Genomic DNA, 21,580 nt, shown 5'->3' on the forward strand with positions numbered 1-21,580 from the left:
GGTCATAATCGGAGTTGATGTCCCCAACGTGCTGGACCGAGTGGTGCTGGTGACGATGGTCCTCCCTAGGTCTTTGTTGATTTTTGTGTTTCTCAGTTAATATTTTTGATATACGCAAGCGTGTTTGTATTTTTAACTTTGGATTGTGTCCGTTGATGTTGTTGATGTTCGTCATGTTTGTATTTTAATTTGGGTTTATCCATTGATGTTTTCGATGTTCTTAATGTTTAGTTAATATTATCATTTACTGCCTTTGTGAGGTACACATACAAAAGTTTAACCAAGATTTACATTCACCTAATTCTGACACCATAATTAAAATTAAATATAGGTCAACATTACAAAAGATTAACTACAAATTACATTAACTTAATTCTTAAAATTAACCAAAACAACATAAACCCAAGCTCACTTCTTTCGAACCAACCAGTTCAGTCCCTTGCCCATCATGCCCTAACCAAATCGCGACGGAATAAACCTTAGGTGGATTTTGTTCCGTCCATAAGTCATATGGGTGACCCCAAACTGAGTCATCCACAGCCGAAGTAGCTGACCCACCTGCCTCTGCCAGAGCAGATGCACCGAGGTTGTCCTCGTCAACAACCTCGTATCCCCGATGCGGCTGGATGAAACCACTGTCACACGATGTCCCACCTGACGTGTGCTCGGAAGCATGACCCCGCATACCATAGGCCATGTCTACTGATGTCCCATGTCCATCAGCTGATCCTGATGGTATAGGCATAGTGGTAAGATCTGGACAACCACCAAAACCACCGTAGGCCCAATGCTGTATTTGCTGATCTCCATGACCATCACCGAGAATCTGCAATGGGATCAACGGAAAGTCAAACCATTCATGTCCGGCCAGAATGGTAAGTATGGGCAGAATATGCTGGCCAGACTGACCTTGGTGGCTGTGCTGAGAATGCTGGGAGTGCTGGCTGTGCTGAGAGTGCTAATTGTGTCCACTATGCCAACTGTGCCCACTGTGCTGACTGTGCCCACTGTGCTGACTGTGCCCACTATGCTGACTGCGACGTCTGTGAGACTGCCTCGTCGTAGTCACCAGACTGAACGTGGTGGCTAGGCTCACTATGGTGATTGTGGTCTGGTGGTTGTGGTATATAATAAGGAAATGACTGAAACACTGCGTACTGAGGTGGATCCTGAGGTGCTGGTGGCTGTGGTACTAGTGGCTGATCTGGATGCTGAGAAACGTACTCTGACAATCTCAGCAGATGTCCGTACGATCCCACATACCAATCTCGATACTCCGTCGACGGTGTAAAAGTCCCAAGTCGGAAGGGGGTGCTAATCTCGCAATCGATTGTTACGACAGTTGCCCCATTCCTTTATCCATCCCCATGTAAAACTGTCCAGTCATAAAGCTGCGCTCCGCAAAGAGTGATGCAATGCTCTCTCAATAGAATTTCTCTTGCTACCGGCGGGGGAGGTTGTGCATACCCAAACTGACGCATGATTCGGTTCGCAGAATGACATTCGGCACACTCGAACGACAATAATGGAGCAACGATGTCACACACCTCAAGGTGACCATGTAACTCGTCGGGTATGATCAGCCCTTCATACAGCCGCCATACAAACTGCCACATATTATTAGAAAATTAGCACCCTAATATTAATTTTTCTATATGGGAATCATACAAACCCTAAATATTTACCTCGTCCATGTAGTCTATTTCCTACCTAAAAATCGCTACGATCTTCGATGACCACGCCTTGTTCAGATAGGAATGACTCCACCTGAAATATGATTCATTGAAAAAAAAAAAAGGTTACTGATACGAGCCCTATGGGATAAACTGAAAACTGTCATATGCCAATTGGTCCAATTACAAGAGCAACAACTAAGAGAATAAAAGAAGATTTTGCAAACATGGCTAAATCATGTGTTCAGGAGATGCATCAAGAATTGGGCAAGACAATGATTAACGATTATCAAAAGCCACACGTCTTACTATTTTACAAGATGCATTGAAGACTCTCATTAGTCAAGATGAATTAAAAGAGACATCACTTTCTTAGAATTTATTCTATGTTTATTTTATTTTTGTTATTTGTTTGTTTTAGGCCCAATTATGATTTGACCCATATTTTATTCTAGTGAACTTATGAGTTAGGGATTTAAATTTAAGAGGTATAAAAACCCTCTAAAACCTGGTAGCCTTTTTTTTTCTTAATTTTATGAATGAAATTTTCTTTGAGTTTCTTTGAGAAACTTGGGTGTGAACAGGTGAGGTAGAGTGATTCCCTTAACTGTTGCATCAGGAAATCAAATTGAGGTAGATGAGTCCCTTTCTTTGATCTTCCATCTTATCCTGGGTTACGTTCCGTATCAGTTACCGTAGGTCAAATATGCATTGTCAACATAATGCAGGACTGAAATAGGAACTGTTACCTCATGGCAACTGGTATCACAACCGGTGGAAGGGATTGTCTGGGTATGGGCGCAATACACGGCAGTCGCTCCCATGCCCAAACAAACAACAAATTAAGATGGTCATCCATCTCCTTAGCATCATACTGTGATGCACGACATAATCCCCTGTAAAGATGCGCGAGACATGTTGACCCCCAACTATAAGTATGGATCCACTCGAAATCGCGAAGCAACGGTAGATACTTCGCGTGGACATATGCGATCGACTTATCCGTGAATAAGGTTGAACCCAAAAAACAAAAAATCTGGCATCTGACGTATCTCTTAATAGACTCCTCGGTGTCCAATTGCTCTGCGTCTCTGATATCCCGAACACAACCCAACTTTATATAAGATTTCGAAGAACTACTGACAGCCAGTTCGTGGCGGAATATAGCGATGCTCTGACTCTATAGGAAGTCGCTACTACTATCTGTCCGGTCGCTCACAGGCTCTCAATCAATGGGTAGGCCAAATATATGAGCGACATCTTCTAATGTCACAGTAACCTCACCCACCGGCAATACAAAGGTATGAGTTTCTAGTCTCCACATTTCCACCAAAGCAGCTAATAAGGGGTAAAATTGTTTTATGAACCCAATCCTAGAGACGTGGTAGAATCCGATTGAGCGTAAGTAGTTTTCGACCATCGGATTACACGTCTGCGGCGGATCCAGTTTACGAACCATCAAATTCCTATTTGGCTAGTTCAACAAAATTTATTCATTAAATATTAGTTTAAATAAATAAAAATAAATATTTATAATAATAATTTACATAAATATAACATATTTTTATTCCTAATCATAAAAAAATATTTACTTACTTAAATATTATAAATAAATACATTTAATATTTATATTCAAAAATAAATAAATATCAATAATATTTATTTTTGAAAATAAATAAATAAATATAAATAATATATTTTTGAAAATATATAAAATATTTAATAATATTTATATTCAAAAATAAAAAAATCTAAATAATATCTATTTTTGAAAATAAACAAATATAAATAATATTTATTTTAGAAAATAAATAAATATCAATAATATTAATATCTATTTTCGAAAATAAATAAATAAATATAAATAATATTTGTTTTCGAAAATATATAAAATATTCAATAATATTTATATTCAAAAATAAAAAATATCTAAATAATATTAATTTTCAAAAATAAATAACTATAACTATTATTTATTTTCGAAAATAACTATGTAAATATAAAAAATATTTGTTTTCGAAAATATATAAAATATTTAACAATATTTATATTAAAAATAAAAAAATCTAAATAATATTAATTATCGAAAATAAATAAATATATATAAAATTTTTATTTAAATACATAAAATAATAAAATTATCAACTTAAATAAATTGGATGATCCAAATAATTGATGATATGTTCTTCGAGTATCGTATAATTACGTACCATTTTTTAATCACTACAAAATTAATAATTTTTTTCTTTATACACACCTAAATAAAATCCTAACTCTCACTATATAACACACTTCACAAACTTTAGATGCTGCACAAACTTCAAATGCTCCACCTATCTTCTTTCTTAGTATCACTCACAAATTTTAGATAGGGAAAGTATGAGAAGCCAATGGAATATTTATACAATGTGTATAATGGAAGTTTAGAAAGCATTAGAGATATAATCATTAGTGTTACCTTTTTCCATCAGCTGAAGCTTTTGGGATGAGTGGTATCATGCATGGTATTAGAGCGCTAGATCCGAAAGGTCAAGAGTTTTTACCTTGGTGAACCCCAAAATCAATTTAAATTTTTGAGAAGATGTTTATTATCGCTAGTACTCAGATGATTATTCTAGATAGTATGGGAGATGTTCATTTTGTAACTCAATAGCCCATTGTATACATTGTACAAATAGTCCATTGTCTCCCTAACAGGATCCAGATAGATACTCCACCAAGAAGCAAGAAGCTCAATTTATAGAGCTTGAAAATGAGACTAGCTTGTTATCGGAGTGGGGGCTGTCCCCTGCATGCAGACCACCTGCAATACTCCCCTGTGTTGCTGCATCCTTGGAACTAAGCAAAAGCTTTGTAACTCAATAGCCCATTGTATACATTGTACAAATAGTCCATTGTCTCCCTAGCACGATCCAGATAGATACTCCACCAAGAAGCAAGAAGCTCAATTTATAGAGCTTGAAAATGAGACTAGCTTGTTATCGGAGTGGGGGCTGTCCCCTACATGCAGACCACCTGCAATACTCCCCTGTGTTGCTGCATCCTTGGAACTAAGCAAAAGCCTGCAACGCTGCCAAGATTTAGAGGGAACACACTCCCTGCGTGTTGTTGCCACCCGTGCATGCCCGCCACCTCACTACGTCCTCTGCGTGGTGCTCGGGAACTGCCACACTTCCAATTGGCTCTGTCACCACGCCCCCTACGTGTTAAACACCTCACTTACAACGCGATAAAACACCTCCTTCTCTGATATTGAGCAAATACACCATTGGATATTCCATATAAAAAATAATTTCTGTAACAATGGCCTTTTATTAGACAAGTTTTCTTTATTTCTTTTATTCACTTAAAAATTACCAATAAAAATCATATTTTATAGGCAAAAATTTATATATAAATATTTTTATGTAAAAATAATATTTAAAAATTATTAAATAATTTAATAAATTTAATTAAACTATCATCTAATGATTTTTAATTATTAATTTTATATAAAAATAATTTAATATAAGTCTATTTTATAACATTAATTAAGAAAAGTAAATTGAAAAGATATATTTTCTCTTTGCTACTATAATTAATCTGTTTGAATTGACTTCTCAATCACTTTTCTGAAAAAAAATGTAAACTAGACTAACAAAAATTTATATTTAATCCGCTAAAAAAGTCATTTTAAAAGATAAAAAGCGTATAATTTTAATATATAGAAAATATAGATTATTTTATATCTTTATTTAATTATGTAATTTTAAATAACTATTTATATTATTTTTATAAACATAACATCACATATTAAATATATGTATATAATAAAATACTAAAGCACTTTTATAATTTTTTTTCCATCAAATTTAAACCAAAAGACATTTTTTTTACGAGTTTGATAAAAATATAAACAATGTTATTTTTTCAGCAAGAAGGATGAACTAGTTAGATTTTGTTTAGTAAAACTTTTATTTTTTTAAAGTAATTTATAAATATTAATTTTTAAAAGATAGTCTTTTAAAATTTGTAATATTTATATTTAATAAATTAAATTTAAAATAATTTTTAATAAATACAAATAACAATAGCATTTCATAAAATAACTTTTAAATTTAAAAATACTATAATATACTTTAATATAAGAATTATATTTAAATATTAATTAATGTATAAAATTATATTAAATTTTTTAATTTTAATATACAAAATTATTTTTAAAAAAATTCATCTTAAATACTTTTAAAAACGCTCCTATCTTTTAAAATTTGTAAGTATAAATACATAATTTTTTTTATATACCAAATGTAAAATAAAAAATTTTACCAATTCAAGCCTTAGACATAATAACACTTGGACCATCCAAATTAAAAAATTAAAAAAAAAAGAATAAAAAGCTTATCCAATTTGCATTTACAGCACCAAACAATTTCCACGGACTATCAATTTTTCTTCCATTCAAGCTACAACTGCAACATTTAATAATTTATGCACATCAAAATTTAGAATTGATTACAGCAAAATTACAAAGAATTGTGTATACAAACAAATGGTACAAACTGATAAATGATAATGACTCCACTGCAAAAAAAATTAAAAGTAAATCGGAAGAAAGAAATTAAAAAGAAAAAAAGAAAAGGAAAGAGACAAGACTGAAAAGAATCACATGACTGAATGAACAAAGGTTGTTTGGGTGAGCTTTTGAGAAAAAATCTTTTTTCGAGTTATCTTTTTTTAAAAGATCCTATAGAGAAGTAAAAGTAATTTTATGTTTGGATATCTCATGTAAAAAGGTCTTTTTATCTATCAATTATGTTTGGGTATAACAATATAAAAGTACTTTTTTGTTCATTTATTACACGAAAAACATCTTTTTTTTTTTAAGGAAAAAAGATCTTTTAAAAAAAGATGTAAATTACAGCTTCTCAAAAAAGATCTTTTTTTGATTTTACTAGTGCTTTTACTTTTACTACTAAAAATTTGCCAAACACATTAAAAAATAAAAAAAGATCTTTTTTCATTGAAAAAAGATCTTTTTTTAACAAAATAATGGCGCCCAAACATGCACAAAAATACAGTACAACTCGTCTTCCCATCATTTTCTTTTCAGCAAAAATGGAAAAAGATATGGTTAGCTGAGTCTGCACCAACTCTTGATGACTGAGCCTTCCCATGCCTACCTGGTTTCGGCACTTCAGATTGAGAACCAATGATCAGTTTGTGCAACGGCTTCAGCGCCACCATTATTTCTGTAGTTCTCAACTTTGGATCTCTACAATACAAAAGAGTATCATATAGTCACACCAACCATGATTGTAGGTTTAGTATTATAAAGGTTCCTAAAGCTAAAACATTTGCAAGGGCATTCCTGTATATGCGAAATATTTTCGACAAATCCCTATAGTCTAGAAGTTTTCAATTAAGTCTATATACTGTACAAATATTTTTCAACAAAGTCTTCTAGTTTAAAAATTGTATAATCAAGTCCCTATCATGCATAAACGACGAGTCGTCGTTACAGGGGTTTCTTGAAACTGGCTTGCGCTTTATAAGGATTTTTTATTAGAAAAAATGGTTATATTGAAACAAAACTGTACCTTGGCAAGATCAAGTGTGTATTTCCTTTCATGTGATTATTCATATCCAATAGAACAAGTGGTTTTCAGAATGCTATAAGCAAGAGTTCTGATATCTTAGAATAAGGATAAAATGATTGAAGAGTACACTCACGTCTGCCAGCATTGCTTGATAATATCCGTGATAGCAGGGTCCATATCATCTGCAATGACAAGGCAAGTAGGCAACAATGCTGGAAACCAACAGCACCCACAACTTGCATCGGATTCATTCCACTCCAGGGCTGTTGCAAAGTAGAGAGCTCCCATAATATGACTCCAAAGTATAAACATCGCACCTGGATATCCAATCACCACTTATTATAATCATAAAATTATGAATGTCTTAAAAGGGTGGCAAAACCAATGAGAAGAACGACGGGACAAGAAAGCCAAAGAACAACACTTATATGTAATAAAAATTCCAACTTATTTTTCCCTATGCCAGATGATTCAGGTTAGAGAGGAACACATACTATGAAATCCTCCTCCACAAGCAAAATAAAGAAAAATTGACAAAAACCAATGATAACTGAGCTTACTTTTCATTTTAAGGTTCATTTCTTAACACTTCAGGCACCATCCACTCGGCCTGCAACATGCCATAAAAAATGAATATATTGCAATGCCAAACAAACGCTTAGCAGCAAAACTAAATACGTGCAGAATATTGGAACTGATCACGCATACGAAAGAGAGGAGCTTGAGGTAGAGATGAAAAGCATGTAGTTACACTAAGCCACCATTTGGCAATTATCAGAGCACACAGACCTATTTGAAACTCTTACCAAACAATAACTTTAGGCTCAAGAAAATTAAGAAAGATTTGCTCATTTGTTACCAAAGACCATTCATCGTAGTAGAGTGAGTTGGTAAAGTCTAGAGAAGAGTTACAAGAGTTAGTTATGAAAGAACTGTTGGCTGTTAGAACAGTGCCAGCTACATAGGAGAGCTGTTAGTTACAGCTATCATAACTAACTTAAGAATGAACGGACTGTTGTGCCTTTTGTACTAGCTTGCACAGTAAGCTACCCTTCTCTATACATAAGCACAGATTAGTGATAAGCTCACTAGTAATGCAGATCATAAATTTCTTGTCTTTCTCTTCAAATCCTCTTTTCTTTCTCACTGTGTTTTCTTCCTTCTCTCATTCTCTCAAACCCTATTCAATCGACATTTTCTTGGCACATAGAACTAGTAATTGTATTATAAATTGAACATAACATAAGCCGAGGCTAAAGATAGGTATTCATCATCACAAAAGGATTAATATAACATGCCAAACATAATGAATTTTTAAATGGCAAGAAGCTCCGGTTTTCCAAACTTTTTGTTAAAAGATAATAGCAAATGCCTCTATTTGTGTATGTTTGTATAGCTTTAGAAGAATATAAAGCACAACGAACATAAAAAATATGCAGCAGAATGTAGAACAAGAACATGAAAGAACGAATAATTCAGAAGGCAGAGGGTATGACATAGTATTTGAGCTTAGAAATGAGGATTATGACAGCTTACTGTTCCTCCAATTGATCTGGAAGAAAGGAATGTACTATGTTTCATTCTTGATAAGCCAAAATCACATAACTATACGAAAGATAAAAGAAAGGGTGAAAAAAACAATTAAACCATATCTACAGGTAGCATTCAGCATGCTATCAAGAAAATTCAAACATGACAATTAGTTGACACCTTCACAACCCAATTTTTATCAACAAGAAGATTTTGTGGCTTCAAATCATGGTGTACAATCACTGGAGTGCAGTTGTGCAAATAGTTTATTCCTCGGGCCTGTAGATTCAAGAGATATATGTCACATCAACTGAGTTTCACTGATTATGGCAATAATTTGATTAATGAAACAACATCGCAATAAAAGAAAACAGAATCTTCCAGTATAGAGGGCCATCTCAACTGCCTTCGCTCATCTAATTGATTGTTTGGCAGATGAATTAGTCTGTACAAACTTCCTCTGCATAGCAAATATAAAGTTCAGACTTCAGAGTCATTAAAAGTAATCCTTCCAGAACAACATTAATCAAAATAATAAATAAATGCAAAGAAATTCACCAAATAAAATCAAATTCAATTTAAAGAGTTCTGTATTATTTCACTTTTAACACCTCCGTCACAACAACACACAATGAAACTCTAAGCCAGTAAGAGTTTTTTTAAAATGCTAACAATCAGAGAGTCAGAGACAATGGAACAATGTCTACACAGGATCTTAGACAAGAAATAATGAGGTAATTTATCTAAGAATTAAGAGAAAAACATCCTCGGGAAAAGTACTTCATAATGTACATATTTTCAGCAGGAGCGATTTCCAAGCATTACAACTGAGTAGCAATAATTAAATAAATGGCCAAAAATTTTTGAGACAACTGAACCATATTAACCTTAACTCGATGTTGCTCAGGATGAAGAAAAAAGGGGACATGCATTTTAGAAGGTGGGTTTAATTTTAAGATGGAGGTGAAAACTATATAGCCTGAGAAGAAATCCCTAACTTGTGGCCTACTCTCACTCCCACAGTCCCGCTCTCCTTTTTAATTTTTCTTTTCTTATTATTACTCCACGATATAAAAGAATGTGAGAAGAAGATTTGTGTGATTGGCGAGTGAAGGGAAGATGAACGGAAGAGGTAGACGGAGATCTGGTGTACTTGGGTGCAACACCAGCGGAGCACTTCTAATAGCGTGAGTTTATTTTTTGCTGCTCCCATTCAAGTAAATTTTTTTAAGCATTTTTCTATGCTCGAGGTTATTGCCGAAGTCATTATCTTGGATCTTAACTGTTTGGAATTAGTTTGCTTTTATTAGTTTTGCTATTCATGGTGAATAATTCTTAATTGCTTAAATTAAGGAAGTTGGTTTGTTTTTTATAATGGTTATGCTGCACTATCTCATTATTGTTCATCTTGCAGTTTTGTGATTTTGCTTTATGAATGGTAATATGTTTTAGAGACATGCACTTATGCTTAGGTGTGGTAGATATCCATGGATCTACTAAGAATGGACATATCAATTTGAATATATATCTACTTGAAAGATCATCTTCATCTACTAAGAATGGACATACCAATTTAAATCTTTAGTATTGATGATAAAAAATACTATATACTTAACAATACTAGATGATTTTGTTTGTACGTAGTTAGTAGTAGTTGGTTACTTGGTTTTGTTTTTCAATTCTCGATATATAGGAAAAGGACATAGTACAAAAATGAAGGAAGTTTTGTGAATTTTAATTCGAACAAGTGTGTAAAAAAAATAAGTTGTTTCTTGAATTGATAGTGAAGGTTTATTTAAATTGTTTTGCATTGATTCAATTTTATGCAAATTTCCCTTTGTAAACTGTAATCCAAACACACACTAAGCAGATTCTATTTTGGCAGGTAAGCTTCCTTTACCACTTCAAAAAAGTGTGACTTGCTATATGTTAATACCTTTAGTTCTCCTAATGCAGATTGGTTAGTTTCTTCTTATTCATATGTTTATCTCATATAAATATGTTGACTTTTGGTTAGTTCAAAACAATGCAAATGATGTATGTTTTATGTGATCTTTCGTTCCTTCTTTAAACTAGACACCTTTCAACTATAATCTTCTGTTTTTTTAACGGTTATTTCTAAAATTTTTTATTATTAAACAATTAGTTGATAATATTATTGTAAATTTAATTAAAGGATTATGTATACTGATGTTTTAATGATTTACCTTTGTGAATTTTAATTATTTTCTTTAAATTAAGAAATTTTCTTTGAAATGTGTGCTAGACTTTTTGATAAGAAATACACGTGTTTTTTAATAGTTCTACACTCACAAATCTCCAAAGAAGGTGAGATTAGGTTTACAGCAAAAAATACAAGTGTATTTTAAGTAATATTATTTAGATAATAATATACATTCAAGTATTATTTATACTAATACTATTTTTTTCTTTTATTGATTCCTTTTCATGACACCTGAATGGATGTAATCATTGCATGAAGATGCAGGTTTTTCTGGTTACTTGAGTTGCTTTTAAGGCCGTGGCTTCTTCTTGGAGTCCAAAGCATGAGAAGATGCAGAAGAACTTGAGTACAAAGTTAGCTGTGGCAATAAGAAGTGTTCAATGGAGTTATGACATTTTATGTTCACCTTCAACAACCCAAGATGGGTAATCAATTTAAAAACAAAAACTTTTTAGAATACAAAAAACAATGCCACTTTTCTCTCATGATATGAAGTTTCTATTTTGGTAATTTTGATTCTTTTGAGTCTTGTGTATATGATGATCATTGTGTTCCGTTAGTTTCATGAATAGGTTGTCTTGTCAGAACTTTTTGAGACATACATAAGGCTTTCGTTACGCAGAAAAAAAAACATGTTATTCATACTTCATTTAGTTTATGACTTCATCAGCCTTTAAGAATTAGCATGTAAGTACTTCTGTCTTGGATCCAACTTTCTGCCCTGTTTTATGTAATTAAACTTTCAGTGAGTTACACCATTGATGATAGCAAGGCCCCTATATTTGATTTGTTATTATAATCTATTTAATCTTTCTTTATGATGCTATGATTTTCGAATTTTTCCCTCCCATTTGATCCTATATCTCCATGTTCCATTATCTTTTCTTTATAATTTGAAGTCTGAGATCATTGTCTCTTGACAATACTGATAAAACATCCATGGGGTCACTGATATTTGGTGCAGTCATATAATATCATTTTTTTTTTCAATTTGATGAGTATAACTACATGAGTGTTGTATAGTTAAATGGATGAAACTTTGGTGGTCTTATATAAAAACTTTATATCAATTATTCTCTTTTATTCTCACATTTACTAGTGCATTTATTTTTGTATTACTTGGATATCTATACTCTTTTGGATTCATCTTTGTGTTTTTTACTCTATTGACAAAAATGATTTCAAGTCTTTAGGAATGGTGATTTTTTGGCAATTTGTTTGGTATAAAGAATGGTTGCGTATGCCTATTTTCAATGTTTGTTAATAGCTTTTATTATATTTTAAACTTAAAGCTAAACTTCATAATTTCTGGCAAATATTTTGGGGTCAATATAAATTAAGCTGTCAAAAAATTATTAGCAAAATATAAGAAATGGGCTATAGTAACGGAGGAATGTGATTGATCTCTTAGCAAACAATATATCATTGAGTTATTTGAATTCTTTCTAGAACTTGTATGTTATTTTATGTTTGGTACTTTTTAGCCTGAGGTTTAGAATACTATCTCCTATATAAATGAGTATTCTACTAAAATGCTAATTGGTTTCAAGAAATACCAGGAACATGTTAAAGATTTTATTACCTGCATCTCAAAGTATCTAAGACAGATTGTTATTTTAGATAACAATCCATTCGTCTTTTTATTGCAACCAGTGAATGGTATTCCATGTATTGCCTTTTTTGTAGGACAACCACATGACATACAGGTGCAAAGATCTTTGCTATTTAACATTGAAATTTAAAGTTTTCAAAGCCAAAATATAAAAAACTTCAAATCTCCCATATTAAATTGTGAGTAGTTTTGAAGCACAAATTTTGGCAAGAAGCAAACGAAAATGGTTCAGTATCTGTTGCATTTGGATAAGTCATAATATTTAGTTGTTATAGTTTTTGTTTTTTTTTATTTATTTATTTATTGTTTCTGGTAGTTGTAGTAGTAGTAGATTAATAATATGGAAAATTTAGATGTCCATAAAAGTGACATAGGATTGGTTTTATATCTGTATAAAAAAGGGTAAAAGTTTTCATTTTTCAAGATAAAATTGATATTGATTTTAACATAGTCTAAATAACGAATTAATTAATAAGTATTTTTTAGAATATTTGTTAAGAGCCCGTTTGGAAACAGAAGTTTTTTTGACTTTTGAATTATGAAAAGTCACAATATGCGTGTTTGGCACTATTTGAAAAAAAGCTTTTAACTTTTTGAAAAGTTAATTCATAACTTTTCGAAGAAGTAGAAATATACGACTTTTTCTTTTCGATAAGTCATTCTATCATTTTTCTAAAAAAAATTGCTTTAAAAAAAAATCTACTTTGCTCTGTAAAAATGTTTCCTGTTTTTTATGAAAATACTATCTCTCCACTACCATTTTTACGCAAAGTTTCATCTGCTAGAAGTATTCGCCCTCCACCACCTTTTTTAGGTAATGATTCATCTGTTGAAACTATTGACCTTCCAACACTATTTTAAAATAATGTTCCATCTGAATTACCTACTTCATATATTTCTTTCAGTTATTTTTTTAATTATTTTACCACTCTATTTTATTATTAAATTTGTATTTAATACTGTGTGTGATATGAAATCGTAGTTTTAGTTTTATTTTTTTCACATGTTATTTTATTTTTATATAGCTTGCTATTATTTTTATAATTAGTTATAACAAGTTTTTGAGTTATTTATTCAAACGCTACAACTTTAAAATAAGTACTTTTATAATTAAAAATTGAAATACCAAATAACTTATTTATAAACTTTTATTAATAAAAGTCCTTATATGTTAGGAACTTATTTAAGTTGTTTACCCAAACTGAACCTAAGTAGATAATAATAATAACTTTTGAGTCACCAATAAACAAGTGCTTCTTTAACAAATTTAACAAGCGCATTTGTTAATCAAATTCTTGAAAACATATTTATCCTTTGCTCAAATAGAGTCCACAAGTCCATGCTTACAAAGAACATATTAGTGTTAATAACAGTTCCTTAAGACTTAGATTTATTATCTTTGAGTGAGCTATGGATATTCACATTTTGATTCCCCATCAAAAATTCAATTTTTTTTTCCTTTTTTGAGTTGTGCCATTAAATTGAATTAAACTGGAAAATGATATTAAGTGTAACACTTATTATTGTTTTATTTATTTATATTTGGTAATTAAAATAAAGTCTAAAAGTCCAGCCGAAAATTACATATCAAAGATAAATCGAACTCTGGAGACCTCTCTACAATTATCATCTAACATATATTTGATTTCTTTAGGATAATTATCTATGAAATAAAAACCTAACTCTCTAGTGATACTTCTTTTGGCTAACCAGTCTGTACACACATTTTTCTCCCTGTAAGTGTGCTTAAAAATTAAAATTCAGTCTCTTTTCATCATTAGACTAACACTTCTAGGTGTACACTTATGTACAAGTATGTATAGACTTTTAAGATGAGAGTTTGGACCATTTAAAAAAAAGTTTAACGGACAAAAGGCTAACGAGTTTAGTTTTTATTTTTCTTTTGTCTAAATAGATAATTTATTTAAAAAAAATTATATTATGGACTAAAAATCTAAAATATTAATTTTCGAACAAATTTTTTGTCTTTAATAGATAAGGTTAGAATTTGAGTTGTTTTTTTTATTAGAAGTAAAGATATTTGAATTAGATCGGTAAGAAAAAAATTGTTAAAAAATTAATAAAAATAGGAAAAAAAAAAAAAAAAAAAACAACTAAATGGGTTTGTCCATTTATTTCGCAGCCAAGCACGTTAAAGAACTCTAAAAGTGCCAATCCCAATGGACCCAACCCATTTTAACGGTTCTAATTAGAATTTCGTAATTAGAATTTCGTAATGTCATCGTCAAGTAATGTAAACGAATTCAGTATTAGTGTTTTAAAAAAGAAAAAATGAAGTGGAATATAGTTTTAATTAACAAAAGAAAATGTAATTTTAAATCTTAAGTGTAATTTAGTTTACTTTTATGAACAAAAAATATTATTCTATAATACATCTATTTTTTTATTTTGTGCTTAATATATATTTAGACTAACATTAAAATTCTTTGTATAATAGAATATTTTATTAATATGAAAAGAACTCAAATTTTAAAATTATACCTATGTACGATATTTTGATATAATAAGAAGTTAAAAATATTATTCAGAATAAATAATTTTTTGTGGTAAAAATAAATTCTCTAGCGCGTGCATTTGCACGGGTCAAATGCTAGTATATATATATATATTTTTGGTACCTACAAAGTTACGGAAAAATAAGTTGCACAACAGAATAACAGAACAAACAAGAAAACAAAATTTTCAATCTTTTTCGTTTTGCTTAGTTTGTAGCATGATAAATATATGATCTCAGAGAATAACAGTAAAGAACACTCGATTGCTATAAAGAGATCTTAAACACTAAATCAGTAAGCTATAACTAGGAATATCATCTAAATAATCAATAAAGTAGTGGAATTAAAAAGGATCATAGCAATTGCAAAAATCGAAAGTGCAAAATTATATTGTGTCATGGCATTGCCAAAGTCCTCTGACCCAACAGACACAGAATTTACAAAACTATGATACATATTCAGCAACAATGAGATGTAATTTCAATTTGAGTTGATGTATCTTACCTTCTTTTATCAATTCAATAAGCCTCTAGCAACCATTTCCCGAAGAAGTTTCTCCGCCATGTCATTCTCATTTTTTTCAAACAAAGCACGGATAACAGTTTCAAAAGTGACACCATCTGGTAAGCAACCATTGCCTTCCATTTTTGACAAGAGTGCCAATGCTTCTTCAAACAAGCCCTCTTTGCAGAGCCCATTGATCATAATATTGTATGTCCTCACATTTGGAGGATAGCCTTTAACGGAAAGATCTTGAAAAATCTCTTTTGCATCTATAAGTCTTCCACCTTTGCATAGGCCATCTATAAGTATATTGTAAGTGAATATATCTGGATCAATGGCACACTCTTTCATTTGATTGAATAACATAAATGCCTCGTTAGGTTGTTGGTTTTTGAACATCCCATCCAACAACGAATTGTAAGTAACTACATTAGCGGGTTGACCTCTATGATGCATCTCGATAAGAAGCTCCAAAGCACGGGAGATTCTCTTTGATTTGCTCAAGCCATCAATAAGAGTGCTGTAAGTTACCGTGTTTGGAACCAAGTTCTTGCGATGCATTTCTTCAAAGAGATTCAAGGCTTCATCGACCATTTTACTTTTGCAGAAGCCATTAATCATGATACTGTAACTTTGAACATTGGGTAACACACTAATTTGGGCCATTGTGTTGAATATATATTTTGCCCTATTTACCTGATTAACCAAACAATATCCATCCATTAAGCTGTTATAAGTAACCACATCTGGTTTCACACCATGTTTTGCCATTACAGCCAATACACTCTTAGCATCTTTGATCTTTCCTTCCTTGCATAGCCCATCAATCAAAGTATTATAGGTATAAACATTAGGAGTAATGTTTCTAAGCACCATATCACTTAACAAATCAATGGCTTCCTTATATTGACCCTCAAGACACAATCCAAAAATGAGAGAACTGTATGTGATAACATTGGGAGAAATTCGCTTAGCAAGCATTTCAGAGAATAAATGAAAAGCCTGACTTACAAGTGTATCCTTGCAGAGGGTATCAATAATTGCGCTGTACATGAAGACATTAGGAGCAATGCCATACCGTGGGATCTTTCTCAACATTTGAATAGCAGCTGATGTGTGTCCGGTTTTACAGAGGCCATTGATCAAGGTCCCATAAGTGACTTGATTAAAGTGAAATCCATGAGCCAGCACTCTATCATGAAAGCGCACTGCTTTTTCAACACTACCACAGAGAAAGAGGCCTTTAACGAGTGTATTCAATGTTACCGTATCAGGTTGATAATCCATTCTGAAAATCTTGGCCAATACAGAGAAAGCAAGCGTCATACGACCCATGCCGCAACAACAATTAATTACGATGCTCAAAATAAATAAGTCGGGAGCGATTCCCCTGGCTTGCAATTGCTGAAAAAGGGAAATGGCGGTGGAGAAATGGTTGGTCTTGGCAAGAGATCCCAAAATCTTGGTGAATTGGATGATGGATGGAGGGCGACGCATAGAGAGCATGCGAGTGAAGGAATCAACAGCTTCATCAACTTCACGAAGGCATGGGGGCTCAGAATGAGAGTGAAGGGATGAAGAGGAAGGGAAGGAAACAAAATTAGGGATTTGGAGAAGAGAATACCTAGAAATGAAAGTGATCCTTGAGGTTGAGGATGACAACATTTTAGTGTTTCGCACTTTCGCTGTTGTCTAAGTTTGAGGGAGTTTGCTAACTCTGCGGAAATAGTCCTCTGTTTCCAACACCCCCCATACTAATGAAAGGTCTCCAGACTCCAGTCCCGTTTTACTTGGGTTCTTTTGATTTTTCTTTTATCAATTGTAGGAAGGAAAAGTCTAGATGCCAGCAACTTTGTTAAATTTTGGTCAATATATAATTAACAGAAAAAAGTGAGTCATTAGATAAAATCTCATACTAATTTCACACCATTAAAATTATCATTAATGACTATTTAATAGCTACAAATTAAAAAAATTGCTGCCCCTAACATTCTTCTTTTATGAATTGGACGTATATACCAAATAAATTACAAGGCTTGGGGGAGTAATGGTTCCATTATGCTCGAGAAAAAAAGTGATCCATCAAACAAGACATCGACAACAATAACAATAAAATTTAATTATTTTGTTAGTCTTTAATCAATTCTTTATAATTTAATCAAATTTTTAATTAAATTTTTAGAATATAAAAATTTATAATTAAATTTTTATTAATTATTATTTAAAGGTCAAATTATACCGCTAATCTCTATATTTTTACTAAAATTACAAATTAGTCTTTACACTTTAAAAATTTATAATTAGATTTATGTATAAAATATAATTTTATAATTAAGTCCTCAATAACATTTACCGTAAAAAAAATACACATTTATGTATCTATTTTTCCTCCTCCTCTCTTCAGCATTTTTGTTCTTCTTTAACGTTAATACGACTTTAACAACAACAATGCCGAAATCATTGCTAATGACCAAATTCATTAACACAGCAAAAACCAAAATTAACAGTTATTATACAAACTACCACAATAATGTATACTATTATCATGAATGAACTCAATTCAACTCATCCCAATTATATTTAAATTATCAATAATTAAAATCTTTCCCTTATCACAAGCAAAATCCTTCTCTCTAACAACTCAATCTTACTAATCAAATCCCTCATAGTATGCCTATGGATCCCACCCACAGGCACATACCGATCCAAGAACTCACGATCCATCAACGTCTTTCCCTCCACCGCTCCAACACCATCACTGCCATCAACCTCAAACGCACCGTTTTGGAACGCAGGAAGCTCCTCACCTCTTCTCTTCCCATAACATCCGTCAATGCCTTCCCACCTTTCGCCATCCGGATTTTGTCAGGGACCATCCTAACCTTCTCGCCCTCGCAAACCAAGTTCTATAGCGTCTCGCTTTATTAGCACCAGAACCACTCGAGTCCGTGGAGGACCTAGACACGGTGTGTGAAGCCGTTTCCGAAGCTAATGGTGGTAGTGTCAGAAACATGATGTCATTTTAGCAGAATCAAAGATTCTCATTGGCGTGGGGACCAATTTGCAATTTCATTAAAAGTATAGGAACCAACTGTGTAATTTAATCTTATTTAAAAAAAATTAATAATTTTAAAATATTTACTTTTAAAACAAATAGTATTTTTTAATTAAAAAAAAGAGATGATCTAACTGAAAGTTTTAATCTAGTATATAGATTTAATTATAAATTTTTAAAATATAAAAAATTAATTAAAAATTTGATAAAATTATAAATGTTAATAAAATAATTAAATATAATAATAATAACAACAAAGAGAAATGTTACCTTTAGAAAAGTATAATATCGACAGATAATTTTAGAGTTTATGGTTTAGAAAATTTGTTGAATAGTATAAAGTTAAAAGAGGCTGAATTAGTATGTTTGAAGTGGTTAGCATCATACTTACCATAATTTTGCTGATACACTTAATATACACCTGTTTATAAAATTTTGTCCAACTCTACTATATATTTTTTCGAGTGAAGTGGAAGACCAAAAATATTTAATATTATGCTAGGAAAGAATATATTAGGAAATTTATACTTAGACAATATTCATGCTCTAACAATTAATCAGAGTTAATTTTTGTTTCTACCTCTTGATAATTGTTTATTTATATTAAAAAAATTATCAAACAATATTGACAAATTAACTTATCATTGGAAAAAGATTGAATGAAATAAATAAAAAATTGTCACCTAATAAAATATTGCACCCCATAGCGCTATTAGTTATTATCATTAAAATTAGGGATGCTAAATAATAATTTTTCACCAAGAAACAATGACTGCTCTTTAGGTCTGTTAATTTCAATAAATTTTTTTAATGTGAATTCATTCAACAACATGTATTTTTAAATATGTTTTTTTTTTTTTGGTAAAATGTATTTCGAAACATTAAGGACCTTGGGAAGCTTCAAAAATATTTTTTTTTTGAGTTTTTGACTTATGAAAAGTAGTAGTATTAATGTCTAATGTAATTTTCAAAACCAAATTGCAGCTTTCTAAGAAGTTATTTAAGAGCTTATAGAAAAGTTTAAAAAAATAACTTCTCTTGTAATACTACTACTTTTTATCATATTTTTATAAAATAAACACTTTTAAAATTAAAAACCCAAATATAAAATAACTTATTTATAAGCTACTTTTAATATAGTCATTTATTATTTAATCTATTTTTTTTAAAAAAATTTAATTAAGTTGTAATAGCTACTATTATTTGGAGTCTTGGACATACAATGAGAAACCTGCAGAAGACCAAATCTGAGTCCCCCCAAAGAGATTCTAATATAGATCATTCTAAAAAAATTCTCACAAGCGGAGAAAAAATATAATAACAACAATCTATAAAATTAAAAAAAACACATAAAAAGGGTCTCAAAAAAGTCCATCCGTAGAAAAACTTCACTAATTATTTATCCTATAGAGGAAACAAAACTTTTGTAACGAAACAGAAAAATTGTCCAAGACTAGGTAAATATATCTACTCTAGAATATGCTACCTCAGATCATCATGCGAAGAAAAAAAAAAGTTTCATTAGCATAACAATAGCCTTTTATTATATCACATTTTCTTTACTTCTTTTATTTCACTTAAAAAATATCGATAAAAATTATATTTTATAGACAACAACTTACATGTAAATATTTTTATATAAAAATAATATTTAAAATTATTAAATAATTTAATAAATTTAACTAAATTATTATCTAACAAATTTTAACTATTAATTTTATTTTAAGATAATTTAATGTAAGTCTATTTTATAACATTAATTAAAAAAAACAAATTAAAAAGATATATTTTCTCTTTGTTACTACAATTAATCTGTTTGAATTGATTTCTCAATTATTTTTCTAAAAGAAAAAGAAATGTTAACTAAACTAACAAAAATTTATGTTTGATCCGCTAAAAAAGTCATTTTAAAAGATAAAAAGCATTTAATTTTAATATACAGAAAATATAAATTATTTTATATTTTTATTTAATTATATAATTTTTTAAATAACTATTCATATTTTTACAAATATAACATCACATATTAAATATATGTATATAATAAAATACTAAAGCACTTTTATACTTTTTTCCATCAAATTTAAACCAAAACACATTATTTTTACGAGTTCGATAAAAATATAAACAATATTATTTTTTTTTTAGCAAGAAAGGTGAAGAAGTTAGGCTTTGTTTAGTAAAATTTTTATTTTTTAAAAGTAATTTATAGAAATTAACTTTTAAAAGACAACATTTTAAAAATTTTACATTTATACTTAATAAATTAAATTAAAATTAATTTTCAATAAATACAAGTAATAATAGCATTTAGTAAAATAACTTTTAGAATTTAAAAATACTGTAATATACATTACTATAAAACTTATATTTAGATATCAATTAATGTATAAGATTATATTAGATTTTTTAATTTTAATATGCAAAATTATTTTTGAAAAATTCCATCTTCAATGCTTTTAAAAACACTTCTATCTTTTAAAATTTTTAAGTATAAATACATAATCTTTCTTATATACCAAATGCAAAATAAAAAAATTTGTTCTTTTAAATGAAAAACACTTTTTCAAAAAATTTTACCAAACCAAGCCTTAGACACTATGATGCATGGACACTGACACGGACACAGAACACGACACGTGTATATATATATATATATATATTTTAGATAAATTGTAATGATATTTTGATATTTTATTGATATTAAAATATAAATTAATTTTTTAATTATTTTTAATATCTTATTTTAATTATATAAAATATTTAAATATTTTTTATTTTAATTAATAATAGTATATACTATATCTAAATTTATTTCAAAAATATATGTTAAGAATAAGACTCGATACGCTAACACGTGATGGTATTTAGGTATGTCCAAGTGTAT

General features: G+C 30.4%; 1 protein-coding gene across 2 annotated transcripts; it reads right to left on the bottom strand.

Moving 5' to 3' along the window:
- Nucleotides 1–9,062: 9,062 nt before the first annotated feature.
- LOC107641125 (uncharacterized) lies at nt 9,063–17,788 on the bottom strand. Of its 2 annotated transcripts, none has more exons than XM_088488442.1 (2): nt 15,639–17,788; nt 9,063–9,242 (listed from the first exon to the last, which is right to left on the bottom strand). In XM_088488442.1, exon 1 carries the CDS (start codon nt 17,301–17,303, stop codon nt 15,648–15,650), a length of 1,656 nt encoding a protein of 551 aa, XP_088344568.1. In that variant the 5' UTR covers nt 17,304–17,788; the 3' UTR covers nt 9,063–9,242; nt 15,639–15,647. The 2 variants fall into 2 exon arrangements, with proteins under 2 accessions (XP_088344568.1, XP_088344569.1); XM_088488443.1 differs by lacking the exon at nt 9,063–9,242 and having other exon boundaries at nt 15,571–16,785; nt 17,058–17,321.
- Between the last annotated feature and the right edge of the window lie 3,792 nt (nt 17,789–21,580).

This window comes from Arachis ipaensis, chromosome B5, assembly GCF_059453495.1.
Source record: "Arachis ipaensis isolate K30076 ecotype BB chromosome B5, ASM5945349v1, whole genome shotgun sequence".
Classification (NCBI taxonomy): domain Eukaryota; kingdom Viridiplantae; phylum Streptophyta; class Magnoliopsida; order Fabales; family Fabaceae; genus Arachis; species Arachis ipaensis.